Raw genomic sequence first — 16,772 nt, forward strand, 5'->3', positions numbered from 1 at the left:
AGGGACTCTGTAGTGAGGGAGAGGTTGGCCCATTTGTGGTCTGGCTGTCCAACATGGCCAAACCCTGGAGATGCGTGGCAGGGGAGGAGGAACTGCAGCCAGGTGATGCGAGCTTTGTGAGCCTGCCCCATCTGTCCTGGCTGACAGAGTCAGGTCTGGCACCCAGACGGGGCACCTGTCGTCTAAGTCAGTGCTCACCCTGGCACAGGGGCTGGCAGCTCTGTGCCCAGCTACAGTGCTGTGCAGAGAGCAGGGGGAAGGCAAGAAGAAATCGATACCTGAGCTCCTCGTTACCTTGTTTTCCTTTACAAATACTAGCCCTGCTGTGTGCCAGGTATTTCCTGCCTTAAAGCTTTACGAATACCAACTCTTTTCATTTTCATATCGACCCTGTGAGGTGGGTATATTGTTATTCCCATTTTACAGAGGAGGAAACTGAGGCACAAAGAAGTTAAGTAACTTGTCCAAGGTCATACAGCTATTACATTAAATTACTTGAAATTGCCAATATTTGACAATTTTTGACGAATAAAAATGATGATTATATATGCTTAAATGTAATAGCAAGTAGAGATACGGAGATTTGAACCCAGATAAGCTGGCTCCTGAACCTGTGGGTTAACACTATGCGATGCTTTTTCTTACTTATCTCACTCCTCCATCCCTTCCCAGCCATGGCATTTCCAAGCAGTACTTTTGGTTGCTGGTCTTTCAGGAGAGCATGATGCTGCCATGTTATCAGATCATATCTTGATTTATCTCTTCTCTCTGCATCTTCTTGACATCTCCCCTTTCTATTCAGACTTCCGCTTTCAGAGAACTTAAGTGCTTACGTACTTTTGTTTGTATGTGACTGGGTGAAGGGCTGCCCAAGCCATACCGTCTTGAGTTTGCTCTTTGGGGCTCTGCAGGGAGATGCCAGGTCACACCCGAAAGGAAGCACACTTAGCACAGAGCCTCCTTCCTGCATCGCCATCCCTATGGTAGCCCTCCCTGCCCTCTCTGGGCCTCCTTGTCTCACAACCCCAAAGCACCCTTCCTTTGGCATCATAGCTAACTCGCATTATAAGCCCCTTACCTCCATTCTGTCTGGTTGCGTATATTCACCCCTCCCCCCTTCACTGGTCTTCTTGTCTCTGTCTACTTTTCTCTGCCACCAGCCTCTTCTTTCTCCAGTGCTAAGGAAAGAGTCATATACTCAAGTGTCATTTTACCCTTCTCTGAAGGCTCAGGTGTTTGTTAATATTCTTGTGAGACAAAGCTCTAAATCATGGCTTTACAAACCTTCCTTCATCAGATGTTCCTAGTTGACCCCGCAGCTCCTCTCACATGGTCATCTCTCCTCAGGGTTGTAAGATCAAGACAAAACCCCACCTGTCTTCACCTCCAGGCGTTTTTCTTCCTTCCATGGAAACTCCCTCCCTCCTCTTCTTTTACCTTTGCCTCTCCCACTTGGAGTAAGACTCTCTGCCTTCTCCAGACCCTCAGAGGTTCCTGGATTTAATCTAGAAACCTTATCATTGTGTCTGGGACCATTCCTGGACTAAAATCCAGGAGCTTCACCTTCTAGACCAACTCTGGATGAGATGAAACACCTGTGCCTCTGTTTCTTTTTCTGTAACTAGGAATAATGTGTAGTGCCAGGACCAGGGTGTCATCTGCACACTATGTTCCCCCCCACCTCTACTTTTATACCTCTGCCACCTTGATTCAGGCCTCCTCTTCTATCTGGACCGGGTGGCAGCTTCTCCACAGTCTCCTGCCTGCCACAGCTGCCCGTGCGCCCCCTCACCCCACTGTTCCTCAATCTGATAAAAGTTTTGAGGTAAGAGATGAAAGAGTGTGGTGAACAGAGTTATATGTAACTGCAAGGGGTGCAGTTACTATCGACAAAAAGAGCTTCCCGGGCTTCCCTGGTGGCGCAGTGGTTGAGAAACTGCCCGCCAATGCAGGGGACGCGGGTTCGAGCCCTGGTCTGGGAAGATCCCACATGCCACGGAGCAGTTAGGCCCGTGAGCCACAACTACTGAGCCTGCGCGTCTGGAGCCTGTGCTCCGCAACAAGAGAGGCTGCGATAGTGAGAGGCCCGCGCACCATGATGAAGAGTGGCCCCCGCTTGCCACAGCTAGAGAAAGCCCTTGCACAGAAACGAAGACCCAAGACAGCCAAAAAAATAAACAAATGTGGGGTTTAAAAAAAAAAAGAAAAGAATTAAAAAAAAAAAAAGAGCTTCCCTTTGGGGTTGTACATTCTTCATTGTGTTAAATATCTTCTCACTCTGTACCTCCCCAGAGAGTCAGCTGCTTAAGATGGCAGGCACGTGATGTAACCATGGGCATTTCTACTCTCTCGCCAGGAACTGAAGCTGTCTTCCCACGAGGAGGCGTTGTCCTTTGTGTCCCTCGTGGACGGCTACTTCCGGCTCACAGCAGATGCCCATCATTACCTCTGCACCGACGTGGCTCCCCCGTTGATCGTCCACAACATACAGAATGGCTGTCACGGTCCAATCTGGTTGGTTCGAAAACATTTTCAGTTGCCTTTGGTGTGAAAAGAACCCACGTGTTAGTGATGGGGAGCGTGTCCTTCTCAGGCATGGGCGTCATCAGGCATTTACGCTGAATACTTACTTGGTGCCCTTTTCCATCCCTGCTGTCCTGGTCAGGCCTTCCTGTCATTTCTTACCTTGGTCCTTGCAGCAGCCCCTCACTTCTTCTCCCTTCCTTGGGTGTCCTCATAGATGAACCCCTCACTTCTCCACAGCTGACCAAGAAGTGCTACACTTCCTAGCCCCTTACTGTGCCAGACGCTCTGGGTGATTCAAGAAAGACAGGGCACAGGTCTCGACAGCAGACGGTGTAGGAACAGAATCCCGAGTCAGCATGCCCTCCAGTGCCAGAAGGCCCAGTGAAGGTGACCAAGCCTTAGAGTTGGGAGGGGCTTTGCTGGGTGTCTCGTCCCACCTGCATCTCAAACACCTCTGGTGATGGGGTACTTAGTGCTTCACTTGGCAGCGAGTAGCTTATAGCTCTGACAGTTACAGACATGCGTACCTTCCTCATAGGGAGTTGAAGTCTGCCTCCCTGTAACTCTGTCTACTCATCTGAGTTCCGCCTTTTGAAGCAACAGGGATTCAGTTTGCTTCCTCTTGCGTGTGACCATCCTTCAGGCACAGGAAAACAGCTGCTGTGTTTCTTCGGAGTCTCTCTTCCAGACCGAAATGTATCTGTGGAAGCATCTCGTCAGCCACCTTTCACGTGAAGCGGTTCCCACCTTCTTCCTGATCCCAGTTGCCTTGTGGACAGGCAGTTTGTCAGTGGTGTGGTCCCTGGCCTGAAGAGGCTCACGGACTCACAGGGAGACAGACACACCAAGGAATTGCAGAGCAAGGGTTGAGCTTTATAATAAAGCATGTCCCTCAAATATGCCAACTATAGTTAGGCTTCAGGGCCTTGGCACTTGCTTTTCCCCTTGGTCTGGAAATCCCTCCCTCCAGAATTTCAGCAGTCACCACTTCCTTCAGGTGTCACTCAGATACCACCTAACTGGTAAAGTCTTACCCAAGCACCTTATATAAAACAACGACACCTCTTCCCCCTCTGCTACCCGCACTCCCTGACTCCTTCACTCTGCTCTATTTGTCTTCAGTGGCGTTTATTACCTCCTGACATATTAAGTTTATGTACGTGTCCGTTTGTTTCTTGTCTGCCTACCCTCACTGCCCAACCACCAGGGAGCCATTGGTCTCTGCCATTCTCTAACACGTGCTGACCACACAGCCCTCTTTTACCAACACTCAGTGAGCAGAACTCACTGGGTGTAGTAACCTCATATGTGGGTTTATTTAGCAGCTGTTTGCTCATTGCCCTCTGTGTGCCGGACTTGTTAGTCCTGGGGACACGGGAGTATAGGATAGGCAGGCTCTCTACTCACAGCTTTCTGATCCTTGATTTCTTTATTCAGTGTTTATTATTCAGTTGTTCACTTATTTATTGAGAACTGTGAGCCAGGCATGCTCTGGTTATTGGGGATGCAGCAATAAACAGAACAACTCCAAGTCCATGCTATCCTGAGGCTTCTGTTCTAGTTGTGCTGCCTGGGATGGGGGGAGAGACCCCTACCACTGCATCACGGGCAGCTCTGCATCCTCAGCCTGGGGGGGAGCTCTTCTGGCTAGAGTGGAAGCGGCGTGTGTGGGGAAGTCAGGAACAAGCATATGAGACAAGCTCTCTGTCTCATATCAGAGACGACGGTAGGACCCAGGACAGGTACTGTGAGCGGCCGTCAGACTTGAGGCAGCTCAAGGAAGTGGACATCCCATGGGGTTTAGAGTGCTTCTGTTTGGGGTGAGCTTTCTCTCTTTGCCTCTCTCCCTGTAGCACAGAATATGCCATCAATAAGTTGCGGCAAGAAGGAAGCGAGGAGGGAATGTACGTGCTGCGGTGGAGCTGCACCGACTTCGACAACATCCTCATGACCGTCACTTGCTTTGAAAAGTCTGAGGTCAGTCAAGACAGTGGCTGGGGCCAACCCATGTGGCCACAGGGTGTCAGTGCAACCTCTCATCCAGGAGGACCACCCTTGGGGGATGGGGGTAGAAAAGCCTGGGGCTCTGAGAAAATCGCCGGCAGTTCTGACAGGGACAGCCTGCACCTCAAAAGGAGCCCCTTCCCAGGCAGCCATACCCCATACCCTTTCATCCTTATGGCCCTTTCTTTCTTCCTGCAAGGGACCCATGGCAGGGGTCCCTGTGCTCTGGAAGGTGGAACACGACCAGAAAACCAGCTCACACAAAACACTCGGTGCCAGGACCATCACAGACCCAGAGCTGTGTCTGGGCATTCACTGGTACAGACTAGTACCAATGAGGCCTGTTGGCAACCTGGCCTAACACAGTTGTCCCCAGATGGTAGGTGCAGACATTTTAACAGACAAATTACTGACATGTGTTTTGACAAGATGTCTGTTAGTGACTCAGGTGTGGCTGGAAGCTGGGAATGATGTGAGAGAAATCCTGAAGCCAAATTGCAAACTTGACCTCACTAGACCACAGTGCTTCGTTATTCATGTAATTTTTTAAAACACAAGAAATGGACTGTTTTTTTAAATTAATCAGTCAGTTTATTTATTTATTTATTTTGGCTGCATTGGGTCTTCGCTGCTGCATGCGGACCCTCTCCAGTTGTGGTGAGCGGGGGCTGTTCTTCTCTGCGGTGCGCGGGCTTCTCATTGCGGTGGCTTCTCTTATTGTGGAGCACAGGCTCTAGGCGTGCGGGCTTCAGTAGCTGTGGAATCAGTAGCTGTGGCTCGCGGGTTGTAGAGCACAGGCTCAGTAGTTGTGGCACACGGGCCTAGTTGCTCTGCAGCATGTGGGATCTTCCCAGACCAGGGATCGAACCTGTGTCACCTGCATTGGCAGGTGGGTTCCTAACCACTGCGCCACCAGGGGAGTCCTGGGCTATTTTAAAAGACAAGAGTTTTACAGAATTAGTCCAAATAAATACAGTAGTGTTGCGTGGGTTCACCATGAGCTAGGAGAATTGGGGCAGGGGAGGGGCTGCAAGATGAGAGTCAGCATGTTAGCATATTGCAGACCTCAGATACCAGAAGGAAAAGTACTGGAGAATCTCTGGGGCTGGACTCAGTCAAGAGTGGAAGAGGAAATGGCAGAAGGAACCCAGTGCTGCCAAGAGTCATAGGTGAAGTCTGTAGGGGCCACTGCTCGCCTGGGGTGCTCCTGTACAGCTCAGCCTTGTGGCTGATAACGGGTGCAGTGGCTCAGCACTTGGCAGGCCTGTTGCCTTGGCAGGATCCCTTTCTTCTGCGTTCCGTCAGTCTTTGGAGGAAATTTAATACTTTTATCACAGATGTGAGCATGAGACGGCCCAACCACCTTTTGAGGTGGAATTGACCTGTGCTGTACTGAGAATGTCAGTGATTCAGTAACGTAGTCTACCTGGTGTCAGATTACCTGGGGAAAACAGGAACCATAGATAGGATTACTCCTACTATTTATTTTAGCTCACCAGACACTGTGCTAAGCTCTTTTCCTGTATATTCTCATTTAATCCTTACACTAGCCCCATGAGATAAGGTTGTATTATCCCCATTGAACAGATGAAGAAACTGAAGCATTAAGATTTTAAATATCTTGTCCTAGTTTACAGCGTTAGTAGATCTTTCTGGCCCTCATTCTTTTTTTTTTTTTTTTTTTTTGCGGTACGCGGGCCTCTCACTGTTGTGGCCTCTCCTGTTGCAGAGCACAGGCTCCGGACACGCAGGCTCAGCGGCCGTGGCTCACGGGCCTAGCCGCTCCGCGGCATGTGGGATCTTCCCGGACCAGGGCACGAACCCGTGTCCCCTGCATTGGCAGGCGGACTCTCAACCACTGCGCCACCAGGGAAGCCCCTGGCCTTCATTCTTAACCACTAAAATACTAAAATAGTTCCCTTTGTACAGAAGTTGTCATGAAGGAAAACTTCTGCTTATACTTCCTCTATTGGGCACCATACAGCTCGGAAACCAGACCAGACAGCTGTCTGCCACCTCCCAGGAGGTTCTTGGAAGAGCTCAGTTTGAGGGAGTTCCTAGATAAATTTTTCTATAGTACTTATTATTTCATGCATAATGTGTGCTAACCTTTATAAAAGTGTTTACTAACGTTTTTACACGGGCCCTGCCATATAATCTTAGCAGCAGTCCTATGAGGTTGGTGTTTTCATGAAGTTCATCTGAAGTGCCAAAATGAAGTGATTCTCTTGTAGAAATCACTGCTGTTAGGTTGTCTCCTTGGTGTTAACTCCCGTTTATCAGTGCCTTCTCCTGGATCTCCTTTATTAGTTATTATTTCATTGACTTATAATAAGCTTTTTTATTAGGGAATAATTTTAGTTTTACAGAAACATTACAGAGATAGTACAGAGTTTCTGTATGCCCTCTACCCAGCTTCTCCTGTTGTTAACATCATACATACCCATGAGAGATTTGCTTGAGCCCTTTTTAAAACAAATCCTTTCTGATTATTTTCTTGAATGGCAGTTGCTGGGTGTCCAGAAGCAGTTCAAGAACTTTCAGATTGAGGTGCAGAAGGGCCGCTACAGCCTGCATGGCTCAGACCGAAGCTTCCCCAGCCTTGGAGACCTCATGAGCCACCTGAAGAAGCAGATCCTGCGCACAGACAACATCAGCTTTGTGCTGAAGCGCTGCTGCCTGCCCAAGCCCCGAGGTCAGTCTCTTCAAGCCAGAGCCAGGCTGCATCCCCTCGTGATGCTCTGAGACCCAGATCAAACAAAAGATGCTGGGTGCTTTGAAGAAAGTGGTCTTTCCCCCACAGTTTCTAGGTGTTTTTCATTAAGTTTTGTTACAAGTCTGTCTCTGACGCACATCCCACTCCTCAGGTGTCAGCATTTTCTATAGAAAAGACATACACCTTTTCTCAGTATCTTAATTAAGCTGCCGAAAGAGGCATGTTTAGGATTAGCAAGCAGAAATTTACTTCTTTCTTCCTTTTGATAAAATGTCTTAAGTTCCCGTCAGTAGTTTATCTGTCTGAGAGATGATCCTGGCACATCTTCTGTGGGCCAAGAACTATGTTAGATACATAGAGTCAGAAATGCATGAGACTCAGTCTCTGCGCCCCAAGGGTTTCTAGCCTAATACAGAAAATGTCACAGGTAAATGAGGCCACTGTAGCGTGTGATGCGTGTTTAAATCAACATGCACACACACACACATATTAGACCCTGGGGTTGCAGAGAAGGAGATGGTCAAGATCCCTGAGTCACATAGCGTGGAAGGCTACACAGAGGAGGTGGATCTTGAGCCAAATGTTGGACAGTGAACAGGAGGTTGCCAGTTAGATAAGGGCATTCCCAGCACGCATGTGCAGGGCAAAGCAGCAGGCCAAAGCAGGGGCTGCAGAAAGGTTCTAGAGGACTAATGTGTTCAGTGAAGTTAGAAAGAAGGGAGAGGGGAGACTGAGAGAGCAGAGATTTGGGACCATGGGAGGCCTTGGATGCCATGCCAAGGAGCTGGTACTTTATCATGCAGGCAGTGGGGAGCCATGGGTGGATCACAGAGTAAATTGGATAGGAGAGGTGAGGAACTTGGCGAGGAACTTGGCTGCTCTTTTTTTTTAAATTGAAGTATAGTTGATTTATGGTGTTGTGTTAGTTTCTGGTGTACAACAAAGTGATTCTCATATATATATACACACACACACATACACACACACACACGTACATATATATATTTTCAGATTCTTTTCCATTATAGTTTATTACAAGAGATTGAGTATAGTTCCCTGTGATATACAGTAGGACCTTGTTTATCTATTTTGTATGTAGTAGTTTGTATTTGCTAATCCCAAACTTAATTTATCCCTCCCTGCACTCCCTTTCCTTTTTGGTAACCATAAGTTTGTTTTCTACATCTGTGAGTCTGTTTCTGTTTTGTAAATAAGTTCATTTGTATCATTTTTTTAGATTCCGTATATAAGTGGTATCATATGATTTTTATCTTTCTCTGACTTCACTTAGTATGATAATCTCTAAGTTCATCCACATTGCTGCAAATGGCGTTATTTCTTTCTTTGTTTATGGCTGAGTAATATTCCATTGTGTATGTGTGTGTATGTATTGTGTGTGTGTGTATATATCACATCTTCTTTATCTATTCCCCTGTCAATGGACATTTAGGTTGCTTCCATTTCTTGGCTATTGTAAATAGTGCTGCTGTGAACATTGGGGGTGTGTGTATCTTTTCAGATTAGAGTTCTCTCTGGATATGTGCCAGGAGTGGGATTGCTGGATCATATGATAACTCTGTTTTTAGATTTTTAAGGAATCTTCATACTGTTTTCCATAGTGGTTGCAGCATTTACATTCCCACCAACAGTGTAGGAGGGTTCCCTTTTTTTCACACTTTCTCCAGCATTTATTATTTGTATTATTACTTTTTGATGATAGCCATTCTGACTGGTGTGAAGTGATACCTCATTGTAGTTTGATTTGCATTTCTCTAATAATTAATGATGTTGAGCATCCCTTAATGTGCCTATTGGCCACCTGTGTGTCGTCTTTGGAGAAATGTCTATTTCGGTCTTCTGCCTATTTTTTGATTGGGTTTTCTGTTGTTGTTACTGAGTGGTAAGAGCTGTTTATATATATTTTGGAAATAAAGCCCTTGTTGGTTGCATCATTTGCAAATATTTTCTCCCAGTCTGTAGGTTGTATTTTCATTTTGTTTATGGTTTCATTTGCTGTACAAAAGCTTATATGTTTGATTAGGTCCTATTTGTTTATTTTCGTTTTTATTTCTATTGCCTTGGTTGACTGACCTAAGAAAACATTGGTATGATTTATGTCAGAGAATGTTTTGCCCATGTTCTCTTCTAGGAGTTTTATGGTGTCGTGTCTTATATTTAAGTCTTTAAGCCATTTTGAGTTTATTTTTATGTATGGTGTGAGGGAGTGTTTTAACTTCATTGATTTATATGTGGCTGTCCAGCTTTCCCAACACCACTTTGCTGAAGAGACTGTCTTTTCCCCATTGTATGTTCTTGCCTCCTTTGTCAGAGATTAATTGTCCATAGGTGTCTGGGTTTACATCTGGGTTGTTTATTCTGTTCCATTGATCCATATGTCTGTTTTTGTGCCAGTACTGTGCTGTTTTGATTACTGTAGCTTTGTAGTATTGTCTGAAGTATGAGAGGGTTATGCCTCCACCTTCTTCTTTTTCCTCAGGATTGCTTTAGCAATTCTGGGTCTTTTGTGGTTCCATATAAATTTTAGGATTATTTGTTCTAGTTCTGTGAAAAATGTCATGGGTAATTTGATAGGCATTGCATTGAATCTGTAGATTGTTTTGGGTAGTATGGCCATTTTAGCAATATTAATTCTTCCAATCCAAGAGCATGGGATATCTTTCCATTTTTTTGAATCATCTTCAGTTTCCTTTATCAATATTTTATGGTTCTCAGTGTGTAAGTCTTTCACCTCATTCAGGTTTATTCCTAAGTATTTTTTTTAATGTGATTTTAAACGGGATCATTTTTTAACTTTCCCTTTCTGATATTTCATTGTTAGTGTAAAGAAGTGCAACCAATTTCTGTATATTATCTTGTATACTGCTACCTTGCTGAATTTGTTTATCAGTTCTAGTAGTTTTTGTGTGGAGTCTTTCAGGTTTTCTGCATTTAATGACAGTTTTACCTCTTACCTTCCAAGTTGGATACCTTTTATTTCTTTTTCTTGTCTGATTGCTGTGGTTAGGACTTCCAGTACTATGTTGAATAGACGTGGTGAGAGTGGGCATCCTTGTCTTGTTCCAGATTTTAGCAAGAAGGTGTTCAGCTTTTCACCGTTGAGTATTATCTTGGCTGTGGGTCTGTCATAAGTAGCTTTTATTATGCTGAGATATGTTCCCTCTGTACCCATTTTGGTAAGAGTTTTTATCATGAATGGAGATTGAATTTTATCAGATGCTTTTTCTGTGTCTGTTGAGATGATCATGTGGTTTTTGTCTTTTCTTTTGTTAATGTGGTGTATCACATAGATTGATATGTGTTTGTTGAACCATTCTTGTCACCCTGGGATGAGTCCAACTTGATCATAGGGTGTGATCCTTTTTATGTGTTGCTGGATTACATTTGCTAATATTTTGTTGAGGATTTTTGCATCTATATTCATCAAAGGTAATGGCCTGTAATTTCTTTTTTGGTGGTGTCTTTGTCTGGTTTTGGTATCAGGGTGATGGTGGCTTCATAGAATGACTTTGGGAGTGTTCCCTCCTCTTCAGTCTTTCGGAAGAGTTTGAGAAGGATCAGTATAAGTTCTTCTTTGTATGTTTGGTAGAATTCCCCAGTGATTGGCTGCTCTTTTTTAAGCCCCACCAACAGTGTCATTGATGTCCTGCAGGTGGATTCATCACCTCTTAGAATGTGAGAACTGGAAGGACACGTAGGGGTCACCTGATCAAGAGTCCCGTCTTATAGAAGAGAAAACTGAGGCCTGGAGAAGTGAAGTGGGCCTCATTGAAGGCCAAGGTCAAAGGGGTTTGAGTGCCAGGTCTTCTCCCAGTGTCAGATCCCTTGAATACTGACGGGTTTCTTTGATGTTTCTCTGCCACAAGCTACTGCCCTTCATATGTCAGATCCTTCCCTTAGAAGGAGTCAGGCCTCAAGGAGAGGGCATCACAGTTGTTCCTGAGGCCGTAGCAAGTGTGGTCGAAGATACTCTGAGTAGTCTGTCTTATTACAGAATGCATCTGTGAGTCTTTATGACAGGGGTGGGCAGAAGAAGCAACACCAGCACAAAAAGGGGCCTGGGTGCTTGATGTTTGAATCACTTTTTGGTCTCCCAGTAAGACACTGTCACTGAACCTGGTGAAAGAGGAAAGACTCTGTGTTCTTGTTGCTCAGATAGGGTTTCCTGCCAGCCTTGGGGAGTAACTGCAGCCTTTGTTTTTGTGCTTGAAGATATTCTGCAAAGGTAAAAACACATCTGCCACTTGGCTGTGAGACCTCGGAGTGCACTATAACCTTAGAGCCCAACAGCCCCAATTACTCACATAATCTATCCTTCCAGATATTAGAGGCGGTTTTCACTTTCCTAGGGATTAGTGGGCTCTGGGTGAGGCTTAGGAAATGGAGAACAGCAGCCACAGGAAGCGGGAAGGTAGCGGCAGTTCGGAGGCAGGGATGTGATTTCTATGCTGGGATTAGCTGGGGAGGTTTCTGGTGTAGATGCCACCCCTGCTGGCCCAGAGCTGGAAACCAGTGGCTGTGGTGGGAGAAGCACAGAAACAGAACTGAACCCTTCTCACGGCTTCTGTTGAGGCTCCTGGAACTCTGCACTGAATGTGTTCAGTGTTTGTCTCTCCACTTTGATTATAAACTCTTAAGACAGGATCTGGGTCTCACCACGATGATTCATGGGAAGTGCAGTGTCCAGCACAGAATGGGTGCTCACTAATGTCTGTTGAGTGAATAATTACAGCAGTAGCTACCATGTTGGTGGGTACCTGCCAGTCCCAAGCAGTTTACGTGCATATTTGCATTAAAAAAAATCTGCACAGTAGCTCTTTGCAGCTGTTATAAAAATGAGGAAACTAAGGATCAGAGATGTTCACTGACTTGTTCAAAACCACACAGATGGTAGTATCACTAGAAGTTACAATAAAAGTAGCAGTAAAAAAAAAAAAGAAAAAGAAAAAAAGAGTAGCAGTAACTAATGATGATGATGATGATGGCTACTATCACGTGAGTAATTCTTAAATTTGCCAGGCACCGTTTGAGTTTCTTTCATGTTTTAAGTTATTTAATCCTCAGAACAAACCAGAGTATGTTGTTATCCATTATACTTATCCAAGATCACTTAGGTAGTTAGAGGAAGCATGGGGATTTGAACTCACGTCTTCTGACCCCAACTCTTTCCCCTACATAACACTGCAAAGTTACAGGTGCAGTCATCAGCCCAAGACTCTGGGGTGGGGGTCAGTTCTCCTGACCCTGGGGATAAGGGTGCTGTGGATGGGAGAGCTAGACTAAGCCCTGTGTGTGCGACTTTTTCACATAGGCCCTCAGAAGCCCTCTGTCTTCCCTCTGCCACCTGCAAATTAGAGAAGTGGTGAAATCATGAAAACTAAAGAGAATGCCATTTTGGGTTCCTCAGTGCCTCGGCCCTTCTGAGCAGAGGCTTCTGATGGCCAGACCCCAACCTGGGTTTCACACTTGAAAATGCAACAAGAAACTCCTCATGGAATAAATAAAAAGGAGGTGGTCACTCAGAGTGGGTGTGACAGTCAAGAAAGTCCACGTCTCTTGTGCATTGCCCAGCCCCACTGCTGCTCTCCAAATCTGAGGGTGACCATGTTAAGAAGGAGATAGGGGCCCACAGGACCTACTGACCAGTCGCCACTGATCCTCTCATGTCCTCATTCATGGAGTCAAGCTTGAAGCTTGATTTCTGCACCGTCCAGCTCTGGCACTGAAGACTGCTGTAGATTATTGCCAAGGCTTCAGGAACCAGCTGGTACAGCAAGGATGACGGTGCTAACAGATGTAACGCTGGTCATAGTCACAGTGGCTGCTGGTTATGGGGCAGTCACCTCACACCAGGGATTGAAGTAAGCCCTTCATGTGTGTCATCTCGTTTATCCCTCACAGCAACCCAGCAAGGGGCATGACTGTGTCCCCCATTTTTCTAGTGAGGAAACAGATTCCATGGAGGTTTAACAGCTTTCCCCGCTCACACAGTTGACCCTAGTGCCATGTTTCCTGAAGTGGCCATTGCAAATAATCAGCCCATAAATGGTTCCCGTTGCCATCCTCCTGATTTCCTCGATGGCTCTATTGCCCAGACCCTTCCTTGGGGGCACCATTCAAGTGGCCCTTTCTTGATGTCTTTTCTCCATCAGGGCAGTCCTGAGTTGCCTGTTTGAACCTGATTTTACCCAGGTAACAGGGTGGAGTCAGGATAACAGAATGAAGGAGAGGAGACGCTGAAAAAGGGAGTATCAGGATATGATAACAAGGGAGTCTGTATCGGAACCAGTTTTTGGCTCCCAGATTTGTACCCCCCACTGGGGCCAGGCATGCTGTCTGTGGAGGTAAGAGACTGGAGCCAGTCCTGAATGCAGCATGAATCCTAAGCCTGACTGTGGGCAAATGGTTTAATGGCTCTGAATCTGTTTTCTGATCTATAAAAGGGGGTAGGTATACTATGTGTCTCATAGGATTGTCATAAGGACAAAGGAGCTAATGTGTATAAAGCTCTTTAGGACAGTGCCTGGCACAGAGAAAGCAGTCAGAAAATATGAGCTGAAATAACAAAAGAAAAACCCTGCCTTGCAGGGTAGTGAGGATTTGAGTCACTTGGCTCACTGTAGGGACCCGGTACTCGCAGCTAGTGCATGAACACATAAAAACCTTCAGGGGCTCCTAGAATACTCGCACTGCTAGTTCGAATGTGGAAGGTGCTTTCTTCCCTCACGATAACCTTGGAGCTTGCAGTGGCTCCATGGAGGGAAGGCAGCTTCCGTGGATTATAAATTCCGTTAGCCACCTGTGCTGACTCTGCTCGGCACATTTTGTAATGGGTTTGGTTTGCTGTTCAAATCAGTAGAGTCTGGGGGATGGTGTGCTCAAAATCTGTACATTCAGCCAGGACTTAGTAAGTGCCTCCTTGTTGTCAGGTGCTGCTGGGAGCCCAGAGACGCTCAGGCGTGACCTTCTTTTGGGGTCACCCGCCCTGTTCCTCACAAAACTTGTGTTTTTTCACCCCCCAATTTTGGTTCCTGTCACTCCCAAAGTGCTTCCTCCATCCTTAGCTCTCATCCTTCAGCCCACACCCTGATTATTCATTTACACATTTAACAAGTATTTATTGAGTGCATACTGTGTACCAGGCTGTGGAGGTAGAGCAGGAAATAAGATGGACACAGACCCTACATTCGTGGAGTTTCCGTTCTCAGCTTTTAACATTTCATTTCCTCCCCTGACCTCTTTTACCAGGACAGATCCTGCTGTGTCAACCCTGGAGTGCCTGTACCTGCCCTTTAAGAATAGCTGCACAGATTTTGATTGGTTGATTATTTGTTTCGTATTGGCTCTGTTATTAGCCTGTGAGCTCCTGGAGGGTGGGAATCAAGTACTTAGTAAATATTTGTTGAATGACTGAACCAACAAATGCACAAGTATGTATTCAGCAAGCCCATGGCCCAGCAGATGTTGGCCAACTGGGACCTTAGACCTTGCTGCTCTGCTCAGACTTCTCCTCTCTCTTCCACAGAAATCTCCAATCTGCTGGTGGCCACCAAGAAAGCCCAGGAGTGGCAGCCTGTCCTCCCCGTGAGCCAGCTGAGTTTTTATCGGATCCTCAAGAAAGATATTATGCAGGTGAGTCACTGCTGCAGGTCCAGCCCTGGTCCTGCCTTCCCACAGCAGAAAAGCCTGGGGAATGTGGGGAGGATGAAGTCGGGTTTGGGGAGACCCTGGTGGAAGAAGAGCAAGACTTCCCCTTGATAGGTAAAGCTGGTCAGCAAGTTTCCTGCTGTCCAACCTGACCTTGCTGATGCGTCCTAGAGGCTTGCTTTCTCCTTGAAAGAGCTGGGTTAATCAAGTTTTGCAGGGTTATCTAGGGTAATAGGGACCTTCCATGCCTGGTCTTCTGCAGGTAGAAGTAGTTGGAGAACTTGGTGGGAATGCTGACAGGTCTCCACAGGGGAGTATGGGCTGATGACCCTCATTGTCCCAAAACATGCTGTGTGAAAAAGCACTTCTGAATTTCAGTCCTGGGCTTTCTGATGATGTTTCCAGAAGGAGCAAAGCTGGGGGCACACAGAGCACAGTGAGGAAGTAGGAGATGCACCCTGGAGGAGAACTGTCTTGAGAAATCAGATCCCTCAGACCAGTGTTCCAGCCTTGGGAGGCCTTTGCCCAGAGTCTGCAGCCTTAGGCAGGCCCAGTTTCTGTCGTACCTGCCCTTGGGCCTTGCTAGGTTGTAAGGCCCATGGAACCCCCACTTTCTGTTGTGCATCCCCCTCCCCAGCCCCTTACACAGAGCCACACGCAGGGCGGGGAGGCTAAGGGAGTGGTGTGCCAGCAGCCTTGGAGGGAAGGAATCCACATAGGCCGCTTACTGCCCGGCAGAGGCTGCGTCACCTTGGAGGTGTTGGAGGGGAAATCGTGGGCTCACTGTCATTGAGGAGCCTGGCGGAGGGTGGCCAACGTGGGGCTGGCTTGTTCATGTACTCTTTGAAGCCGGTCCCTGAAATTGTTGGGGAGGTTTTGACGGAGTGGAAGTCCACAGCTGCAAGTGCCTCGCTTCACTTATGTAAATGCTTCACTGAGGGCCTGAGGGCCAGATCTTACTGTTCTGTCCCTCCGGTGGTTATCAGAGCTGTGTCCAGAGATTAAAATCGCAGATCAGCAATACCCCAGCCTCTTTTCTGCCTGGAACTTGACATGTACTTGGGGTCTTCCTTCTGTCCTTGCTCCTGAGTCTCTGGGCAGATTACCACCCTCTGCACCTCCAGCGTTCATTTAGCCAACAGTGATTGAGCAGTTGCCCATGCCAGGCATGACTGCCACCCTCGGCAGGCTCACTGTCCGGTGGGCGAGGCAGACTCTCGTCTATCTTAAGCAGATAATTATACCACCAGGAGACAAGCCCTAAGTAGGGAAGTATGGCAGGATGTGGGACTGTCAGATGGTCATCCTACCTAGTCTTGGGGGGACAGCAGTGGCTTTCTGGGGGAAGTGGCATCAAAGCAGAGCCCCAGAGGATGGACAAGCCATAGACAAAGGCAGAAGGCGCAGCGTGGAGGGAGGCTGAGGTGGTACACGCAGGGGCCTCCGGGTTGCTGTGGAATCCTGACAGCACAGAGCCATATGACTTGGCCCTGGAATAAGCACCCCTTCCGAGGAAGAGTAATTATTCTGAAAGCATATGGCTTTTGTGGGATGTTCTGGGAATGCAACTTCCCATAATCTTGATGTATCGCTTCATGACACATGCAGCTTTAATGAATAGTCACAGGACCTTGCCAGGATATAGGAGACAGGGCGGATGTATCACCATTCTGCTATGACAGATGACAAATGGTGGTGTTTGTGCAAATTAATATACCCAGTTAACAATTGTGTACATTTTTTTTTTTTTTTTTTTGCGGTACGTGGGCCTCTCACTGCTGTGGCCTCTCCCGCTGCAGAGCACAGGCTCCGGACGTGCAGGCCCTGCGGCCATGGCTCACGGGCCCAGCCGCTCCGCGGC

The 16,772-nt window shown here is 47.0% G+C and overlaps 1 protein-coding gene across 4 annotated transcripts in view; it reads left to right on the plus strand.

Annotated features, from left to right (window-relative positions):
• Positions 1-16,772, plus strand: part of JAK1 (Janus kinase 1) — a 228,896-nt gene that overhangs the window by 197,518 nt on the left and 14,606 nt on the right. For all 4 annotated transcript variants that reach the window (XM_060304731.2, XM_030865835.2, XM_030865834.2 and 1 more), the window contains 4 exons: positions 2,357-2,514; positions 4,380-4,503; positions 7,039-7,225; positions 14,790-14,896. In XM_060304731.2, the coding sequence (XP_060160714.1) occupies positions 2,357-2,514; positions 4,380-4,503; positions 7,039-7,225; positions 14,790-14,896 (576 nt within the window). The remainder of the gene's footprint in view (positions 1-2,356; positions 2,515-4,379; positions 4,504-7,038; positions 7,226-14,789; positions 14,897-16,772) is intronic.

Source organism: Globicephala melas, chromosome 1 (assembly GCF_963455315.2).
Source record: "Globicephala melas chromosome 1, mGloMel1.2, whole genome shotgun sequence".
NCBI classification, from domain to species: Eukaryota; Metazoa; Chordata; class Mammalia; order Artiodactyla; family Delphinidae; genus Globicephala; species Globicephala melas.